Below are 9864 nucleotides of genomic sequence, written 5' to 3' on the forward strand. Positions count from 1 at the left end.
AAATAACATACATAAATTGAAAATACAACATATTAAATTTCTATATTGAACACTGATAATTTAAAAAAAATTGCCATTCTTCCCATTCAGAAAAATAAATTGAAAGATCCCTCAGACCTCAGTAATTTGAGGCCAATAGCTCTGATCCCTTCACTGGCCAAACTTATTGAATCGGTAGTCTTAAAACAACTTTCCAACTTTCTAGGTGACAATGACCTTTTGCATGCAGGCCAACACGGCTTTAGGAAAGGCCACTCTACAGAAACTCTACTACTATCCTGCTTTGATACAGTTTTTCGTGGGTTCGACGCATACACACACTATATTCGCATTTCTTTAGATATTTCCGCTGCGTTCGATACCCTGAATCATCAAATACTCTTATCAGGCTTACAGTCCATAGGTATTCAATCCACCGTTCTTTCTTGGTTTCAATCATTTCTAACTAACCGTCATTTATACATACAAGTTAATAATCATTGCTCAGACTCATACATTTCATCTACTGGTGAACCACAAGGTTCTTCGCTATCCCCAATACTTTTTAATATATACTTGCTTCCTCTTTGTCACATTCTTACAACCTTAAACGTTTACTTCCGAATTTATGCAGACGACATTCAGTTGCTTGTCCCCTATAAAAATTCATGGTCAGAAACTTTTTCTTTAATATCTCTGGTTCTCTCTACTATTAATACATGGTTAGACCACAACCGTTTAAAATTGAATCCTTCAAAAACTACCATTACTCACCTTTCATCCATCTCTGAATCCACTATAGGGCCTCCTTCTCATTTAAATTTCAAAGGTATTCTAATTCCTATTAGTACCTCTACTATCAATCTAGGCATCACAATTAATTCAGACCTTTCTATGGCCAATCATATTTCCAATATTACAAAAAAATCCTATAAATTACATTTATTGAAAAGAATTTGACCTTTCCTTTTTCTCAAAGATTATCGTACTGTTTTGCAGTCTCTAATTTTCTCGGGTATGGACTATTGCAATGCCCTATTCTTAGGCTTATCTGACTCTGCTTTATACCCTTTGCAATTAATTCAGAACTCTGCTGCTCGGCTGCTCGCAGGTACCTCATGACGAAATCATATAACACCTGTCTTACTCTCCTTTCATTGGTTGCCAATTAAATACCAAATTCAATTCAAAGTATTATCAATTATTCATTCTCTTATTTATAATACTTCATCTACCTGGCTATGCACTAATCTCCGTATATACAAACCTTCCAGACATCTCAGATCTCTCTCCAAAAATCTATTAGACGTACCCACTATCAAACTGGCAAAACATGAATTAACTAGAAAAAGGGCTTTTTCAGTAGCAGGCCCTGTTTTATGGAATTCACTCCCAGATTTTCTCCGCCTTACTTCTTCTACACAACAGTTTAAAAAATCACTAAAAACCTACTTATTTCAGAAAGCCTATAGTTTATTCTCTAACTCATAAAATTAACATTCACTTATCTCCCACAATGTCACTATCTACTTTCAAACAGACAATATCCATAAGAAATAATACTATACATTCAATTCAATTTTACTGTTTAAAGTCGTAGGGTATGAATGTTTATTGTGCTATTATTTTAATGTTAGTTTTAATTTGTCTTATTTTTAAGTTTATTCATTATGTATGTTTGGTTGTAAACCGTTTTGATTAATTCTTTTGAATTGTAAAGGCGGTATATAAACATTTTTAAATAAATAAATAAAAATAAATACATCTAACCAGCTTATCTGTATCATGGCTCCATAGGTAGCCAATGACAGCGATCCTGTGTGCTGGTCTAAACATTTTTAGTCTTTTAAAATTCATTTCCAAATTTGCACCAGAACAGCCATGTTTTTAAAGGCTTTTTAAATGCAATGGTATCCATCTGAGTTCTCACATATATAGGGGACAGATTTAAAGATCTAAACATGCATACCCTAGAGCAAAGAGGAGATATGATAGAGATATAGGTTTCCAAGTAAAGAAGGTGAGTCTCTTTCAAAGGAGATGAGACTCTAGTTCATGGGATTAGAGTGAAAGGAGGTGAACTCCGGAGTAATCCAAGGAAATATTCAGTATCTTTATAGAGAGGGTGGTAGATGCATGGAACAGGCTCCCTGTGGAGATGGAGGAGACAAAGACAGTATCCGATTTCAAGAAAGCATGGGATAAACAAATACAGGAGATTTCTGAGGGACTGACCGGAATTGTAATGTGAATGAGTTTGTGTTGGTGGGCAGACTGAACAGACCATTTTTTTAAAGCCAGCACAATTCTTTTATTTTGTTATTATGTTTCTATCTTTTTTTAATTCTATAGGTCAATCCTACATTCTCCATTCTCATACTTCAATCATAAAACGTGATGGATAAATCCTACATTCTCCAGTCATATGCATTGGCATTATCATTATGCCTTGCAGGAAATTACTTACTTTGCCTATGAAACAATATTGACAGTGTAGCTTAGTGATGATGGCACCAGTGTTTGAAAACCCAAATTCAAACTCAACCACTCATTCCGTGACCTCATCAAATCACTTAATCACTTAATCACATCAAATCCACAACTATCAATACAATCCCAAAATGCTATTCTCCTATGTATCCAACCTAACCAGCCCCACCCACAACCCTCCTGCAAACGAAGACCAGGACAAAATCTGCGAAGACTTAGCACAATTCTTCAGCAACAAAACCGCCAGCCTGATTGCAAACATCCCTAACACAAACGCGAAACCTCCCGAACCACCCAACACATCCATCCCCTCCTGGATTCATTTCGATCACATTGCATCAACAGAAGTGGAGCCAATCATATGAAGAGCAAATCCCACTACACACCCTCTTGACCATATTCCAACAAAGTTCCTAAAACAAGTCTCAAACATCATCGCCAAGCCAATATCCGACATCATTAACCTCTCTCTGGGTCAGGGCCTTTTCCCAGACAATCTCAAATCTGCAATCATCAAACCTATCCCCAAAAAACCAAATCTAGACATCTCAGACCCTGCCAACTACAGACCAATCTCCAACCTGCCCTTCATTGCCAAAGTCCTGGAAAAACTGTCAACAAACAGCTCTATAAACAACTAGAACACCACAACATTTTAAACCCAGCTCAACATGGTTTCAGAAAACTCCTCAGCACAGAGACATTCTTCTATTCCTCACTGACTCCATTCTCAGAAGCCTGGACAAGAACACATCATACCTCCTGATACTCCTTAATATCTCTGCCGCATTCGATACCATCAACCACAACACCCTGCTGACCAGACTAAAAGAAATTGGCTTATGTGACACCACACTCAAATGGTTTGCCTCATATCTCTCCGGCAGGTCCTACTCAGTAAAAATAGAATCAACTCAATCCAAACAATTCCCCCTACCACACGGCATACACCAAGGATCATCCCTCTCCTCCACACTGTTCAGCATCTACATGCTACCCCTCTGCAATCTTCTTTCCAAAAAAGGCTTATATTTTTCATATATGCAGATGACGTACAGATTCTGCTCCCCCTCAAATCTTCCCTCAAAAGCACACTAAAAACCTGGGACACCCACCTGTCAGACATAACTCAACTCCTCGCTCAGCTCTCACTCTCCCTCAACCACAAAAAAACTGAAATCCTTCACATCTCCAACACCCCCAACCGCCATCTCAAACATCAAAGCCCAACAACCCTCCAGAACCATCAACTAGCCCTTACAGCAAGAAACCTCGGAGTCACTCTTGATACAGAAATCAACCTCAAAAAGCACATCAACACCATCATCAAAGACAGATTCTTCAAGCTCCAGACCCTCAAAAGACTCAAACCGCTGCTCTTCCCACATGACCTCAGAACCGTCCTTTAGACCATACTATTCTCAAAACTTGACTACTGTAACTCCCTTCTGCTCGGCCTCCCTGCAGCCACAATCAGACCTCTGCAGCTACTACAAAATGCAGCAGCCAGATCCCTTGCAAACCAAAAGAAATTGGACCATATCACTCCCATCCTCAAGGACCTCTACTGGCTACCCATCACCTTCCGGACACAACACAAAGTTCTCTCCCTCATTCACAAGTCACTCCACAACGAAAAATTGGACTGGTTAAAATCGCCCCTTCAATACCACACACTGCAACGAACCCTCTGATCCTCTAACACTGGTCTTCTCCACATCCCCACCCCAAAAGAAGCACATCTAACCATGACAAGAGAACGTGCACTCTCCATAGCTGGACCTTCCCTCTGAAAAAGCCTTTCAGCACAACTAAGATCCGAACCTTCAACACAGCTCTTCAAAAAACATCTAAAAACCTGGCTTTTCCAGCTAGCCTTCCCCCAATGATCATACCCCCACCACCCTACCACTCTTCCTTTTAGCCCTGCCCCTGTTATCATTTGGTCTGACCCCCCTGTCCCTGGTCGCATGCCGCTCAATTTCACCACGTGTCATTTTAAAGCTAACCAATCCCTTTAAGTTGCGTTAGAAGAGTTTGCGTATCAACTTTCATTCTTTTTTATATTCCCGTATTGTATCTTGTTCCTAAACTTTAAGTTCATTTCGTTGCATTGTTAAAGATATGTTTCACTGTAAGAAATAAGTACCCCCCTGCTTATTTCCTTTTCGTTATCTGTAAACTGATCTGATATCATTGATCTAATGTCGGTGTATAAAAATGTATAAATTAAATAAATAAATAAATACATATTTATGAGGGAAATTGTTCAACAGATGACGTAGGCGCAAAGACCACAAGTGGTAACTTTTAAAGTGACGTGTGTGCTCACATGTGCGTGCATTTGCTGGCGCACACTCATGGACGCACCGATTTTATAACTTGTGCACATTTATGTGTGCAGGTTATAAAATCAGCTACCCGCTCCTATATGTGCGCACAATTGATATCGACCACCGTATGCGCGCGTGAATACACTCTCAAGCTCGTAAGTGGGGGGGATTTTAGTAGCTGCTTGTGGTGATGCATTAGGCCTATTTTCCAGTTCACCCAGTAAGAGAGAGGATTTCCTAAACCCCCATTCTAATTTGCTTCCCTTTTACCCTACTAACCCTGACCCTTAAAACCCTGCTGACTACCCCTTTTTTTTTTATTTACCTACTTACACACAGTTCAAGTTACATGGGTTGTGGGATTCCAGCTCACACCTAGTGCACGTAACTGGCTTCATGGTTCAGTCACAGCCCACCCTTTGCCCTGCCCAAACCACACCTATTTCACCAAACCTTTTTTATCCGTGTCCCAGGAGATCCAGGCATAGCTGCAGGCCTTTTCAAATCCGTGCAGCCTGGACGTGTCTGAGTCACACGCATATCTCCTGGTTTTGCCGCACGCAAGCCTTTTAAATCTACCTCACAGGATTTTGCACCCATTATACTTGTAGCTAATTTTCAAATGGAAATTATACGCATGCATTTTGTTAATTTCTCATGAATAGAAATCATTACATTTCTATTAGAAAATCCAGTCTATGTGCATTATCTTATAACCATACTATAAGCATGCAACAAGCTATGTCTTCTTTTAATGCGGAATAAGTATGCATGCTATGGAACGCCAGCTGCACAGAGAGAGGACAAAGGTCAGAGAACCAATTTTACCACAGAAAATTACTACTTATCCATGTGAATGAATGTCTTTAGGAAATTGCCCTCTATAAATACTGCAGTACATTAGATCTGCTTCAGTGATGTCAGTCAAACACCAGACTCCAGATACAGTACTCTTTTTATTGATCCTCAGAGGAATAGCCGTGTTAGTCTAGTGTGGCAAAAATGTCAAGAGGTGCGTGGTACCTTACAGATTATCCAATTTATTGAGGCATGAGCTTTCGAGGTCAGAGTCCACTTTGTCAGATGCATAAAGTGCAGTTCAGGCACTGGAGATGGGAATGGGATGCAGCAGGATACAGAGCAAAGAGACAGCACTGAATTAGGCAGGCAGGGTATGGGAACAGTGTTACTACCATTACAGTCCAGTTTACTGGCAGCTGAGGGAAGTGTGAAAAGGCAGAATGATTGGAGAACAATTAAGTTCATAGATAGTTGCAGTGAGCCACAAAGCCATTGTCTCTTTTCATATCAAGGGTGATGGTGTTATATTTTCGATGAGTTCTAATTCAGCAGTTTTACTCTGGAGTGTTCCTTTGAAGTCCCTTTTTAAGAGTATAGCAACCATAAAGTTAGAGAATGTCCTGCAAGGTTGAAATGTTCTCCTATTGGTTTCTTAATGTTGCAATCTCTAATGTCAGATTTATGTCCATTTATTCTTTTCCTTAGTGATTGACATGTTTGTCCTATGTAGACAGCAGAGGGATATTGCTGGCAGGTGAGGGCATATATTACATTGGAAGAAGAGCAGGTGAATGAGCCTTGGATGCTGTAGTTGATGTTGTAAGTTGATGGTGTTGATGGTGTTGATGGTGTTGCCTGGGTTAATATAGGGACTGAGCTGGCATCTGGATTTCTGGCATAGCCTGGTTCCTGAGTTGATTTCATTGTTGCACAGTTTGTGGTTGCTGGTGAATATCCATTCTAGGGTTCGGGGGCTGTCAGCAGGCTACTCACAGTTTGTGAGAGGATGGTATCATTGTCCAGATCCTTGATGATATATTTTGATGTTCTCAACTGGGAGCTATAGGTAACAACCAGAAGTGCTCTGCAATTTTCTTTTTTGAGATTATGCTGTAGCAGAGTGGGCATTTGCCTGGCTTTGTTTATCTGTTTTCTTACCTCAGTGGGTGGGTACTCTAATTCCAAAAATGTCTGCTGTAATTTCTCCAGATGGGAGTCCTTCTCTGAGGGGTCAGAACAGATGCAATTGTACCATACGGCTTGCTGTACACAATGTTCTTGATGGTAAGCCGGGGGACGGTGAGGGGGGGGGGGGGATGCTGGAGACATGTAGGTATGTGAGGCAGTTGGTAGGTTTCTGGTATAATGTGGTTCTTATGTGTCCCTCATGTAGTTGGACAGTGGTGTACAGAAAGTGGAATTGCTGTGTGGATTGCTCAAAGCTCAGGTTGATGGTGGGGTGGAATCTGTTGAATTCTTGATGGAATTCAAGTGCTTTAAGACCATAGGGTACAGGCCTCAATAAATTGGTTAGCCTATAAGGCACCACTTTGTCCCTTGTCTTTTTATTGGGAAGATTCATGGAATGCTAACAACAAGTGTCTCTTTGTTCTTGAGGCTCCTTCACTCCCTCTAGGGGCCAGAAGGACCAGACTCAGCACAATCTGTGCAACAGTTCTGAGTCCTAGTGGTTATCATGCTGTACTGAGAAGTCCCAGACCTTGGTATGATTCCTTGGGCTCGCTATAAAACTAACATTTACATCCCTGTAGGAGTGTTGAACCATTACATCTCTTATAGCAGCACTAATGAAAACACCTCTCAAAAGAACTGCTCCCTAATTTCCAACGTTAGAAAGCTACATCAGTATTTGGCCGGTATATATAAGGGGATATGGAAGGTAACAGAAAACACTAGGGATCACATTTGGTTGTACAATAAGAGCTGCATGGGAAGATGACGGAAGAAAGGTCAGGTATGATGGCTCCTTAAGAAGAGGGGGAGGGGGAGAAGTAAAGACATTATATTGCAGAGAAATTAAACAACAAATAAAAAATCAGTTTAGTTATTTGCTGCTATTAAAGCAAACTTTTGTTAGCACCTGCGAACGGATCTGTTTGGTTTTCACAACATAGACTATGGGATTGAACATGGGAGGAACAAGGAAGCAGAGATTGGCCATAATTACCTGAAAATTTAAAGGAAAATTGTGACCAAATGTATTTGTTAAATATGTAAAGAGAGCCAAGATGTAAAATATTAGGATGACACAAACATGGGAGCTGCAGGTGCTCAAGGCTTTGAGGCGTGCGTCCGTGGACTTAAATCTGAAGACCACCCTCAGAATCCTGACATAAGACAAGGCAGTAAAAGTCAAATCAAACCCCACAACCAAAAGAGAGACAGTCGCTGAATACACAGTGTTGATTAGGATATCCACACAGGCAAGTTTTAACACATTACCAAGCCCACAATAGGAAAATGAAATCACCTTGTTAGAGCAGAATGAAAACCTGATCATAAAATAGCAAAATGGGATTGATATGAATACACCTCTGATTAATATCACCAGACCTATCCTTATTATCACTGGAGTGGACAGGATAACCGAGTGTCTCAATGGATGGCAAATTGCCACATAGCGATCAAATGCCATGGCCAAGAAAACCCCGGATTCTATGTAGGAGAAACAGTGGATAAAAAACATCTGGGTTACGCAAGATTCAAAATAGATTTCTCTTGAATTGAACCAAAAGAGGGCCAGCATTTTAGGTGATACAGCAGAAGATAAAACCAGATCAGTGGCAGCCAGCATGGAAAGGAGGTAATACATGGGGTGATGAAGGCTCCTATCAGTTTTTATAATGTACAGAACAATGCAGTTTCCAAAAACAGTTATGATGTACATCCCACAGAATGGGAGGGAGATCCAGATGTGCTCAGCTTCCAGTCCTGGGATTCCAGTGAGGATGAATGCTGATGGGTGGCTGGGAGTGCTATTGACAGACGACATGATGAGCAGTTATCTTCAGTACCAGGACACATCTACCTCCTGCAAATAAGAAAAGAGGGAAGCAGTTAAAAAATGACTTGGCTATGTAACAATCCTGCCACTTGCATGCCTAAGACACTGCAGAATATTACAAGTCAGAATATTTTTGTAATAAATCTTTACAGAAAATAACTATTATTCAGATAATTTTCAGAATACCAGCAGAGTTTAAAGCCCATGAGTACTTCCTACTTCTGGGACTGCAAGTTCATCTTCAGAGGACAATGCCCCATGAGCATGCAGTGTCTCTTTGGGTGTTGCGTCCGTCGGTGCTAGACGGCTTCACTCCATTTGCCTTACCTTGTTCACGGCTCCTCCCGCTTCCTTTGGGAAAATGGCTGCCGCCGCGTCTACAGGCCGACCTCTCCGGCGTCCCTGGAACGGCTATGGTTCTGCCTCCCGCCATGCTGCTCCCAAGGGCCTACTAGGGTGCACTCGTGCATGCCTCCCACGTCTTTATTCCAGCATTGGCGCAAACCTTGGGGGTGTTCCCCTCTACTGACATCACACCATCCGGATATATAGCCTGTACTTTGTTGCTAGCTCATTGAATTAGCAAAGGATTGGTTTCGGCCAGTCTAAGCTACTCTGCCGCCTCCGTGCTGCCACTGGAAGCTATCCTTTAGGGTATTGCTAACCTGGGTACCCGCTCCTCAGGGGCCCTCTGCTTTATTTCAGGTGCCTTACTGGGATCAGGTACTTGCTCCTCGAGGGCCTGCTCTCCCTGCCTCGGTGCCACTACCAACTTCTTCAACCTGGTGGAATCGCATACCAACAGCAACCATCTAGTGAGTAATCTAACTCTCAGTCTATCTCATCCACAGTACTGCCTTGCTGGGAAACCTACACCGAAATCCCCCTTTACCAACGGGGTGAGAAGGGTCCCCTCTGCCAAGGGTCCTGAGACTGCTTCATCCAGACTACCTCACCACTGCCACCTCCTGTGGTACACTACATGCTGTTTAATAAAAGAACTATACTCTGTGTTTGTGCATCTGCGTTTAGCCCAGTACTGTGGCGCTTCACGGGGCTCCTCCCCGTGGGCATGGTCATCTGTCACAGTACCTAAGAATCCACCCAAACACTGCTTAACCATAACCTTGGGAATGCAGACTGGCAGGGGAATATAGGTTCTTATGTTTCATGTGCCTTGCACCTGCTTTGCAGCAGATATAAAACCTGCAAGTTAAAGCACCTGTGAGATAGGGA

The 9864-nt window shown here is 41.7% G+C and overlaps 1 protein-coding gene across 1 annotated transcript; it reads right to left on the minus strand.

The window, feature by feature from the left end:
• Positions 1-7668: 7668 nt before the first annotated feature.
• Positions 7669-8616, minus strand: LOC115091673 (olfactory receptor 52R1-like). Its single transcript, XM_029601837.1, has one exon. It carries the CDS (start codon positions 8614-8616, stop codon positions 7669-7671), a length of 948 nt encoding a protein of 315 aa, XP_029457697.1.
• Between the last annotated feature and the right edge of the window lie 1248 nt (positions 8617-9864).

This window comes from Rhinatrema bivittatum, chromosome 5, assembly GCF_901001135.1.
Source record: "Rhinatrema bivittatum chromosome 5, aRhiBiv1.1, whole genome shotgun sequence".
NCBI lineage: Eukaryota > Metazoa > Chordata > Amphibia > Gymnophiona > Rhinatrematidae > Rhinatrema > Rhinatrema bivittatum.

Bases quoted from the DNA above. Each gene is read 5' to 3' on its own strand.
- LOC115091673 (XM_029601837.1), bottom strand. From the start codon at position 8,616: ATGTCGTCTGTCAATAGCACTCCCAGCCACCCATCAGCATTCATCCTC.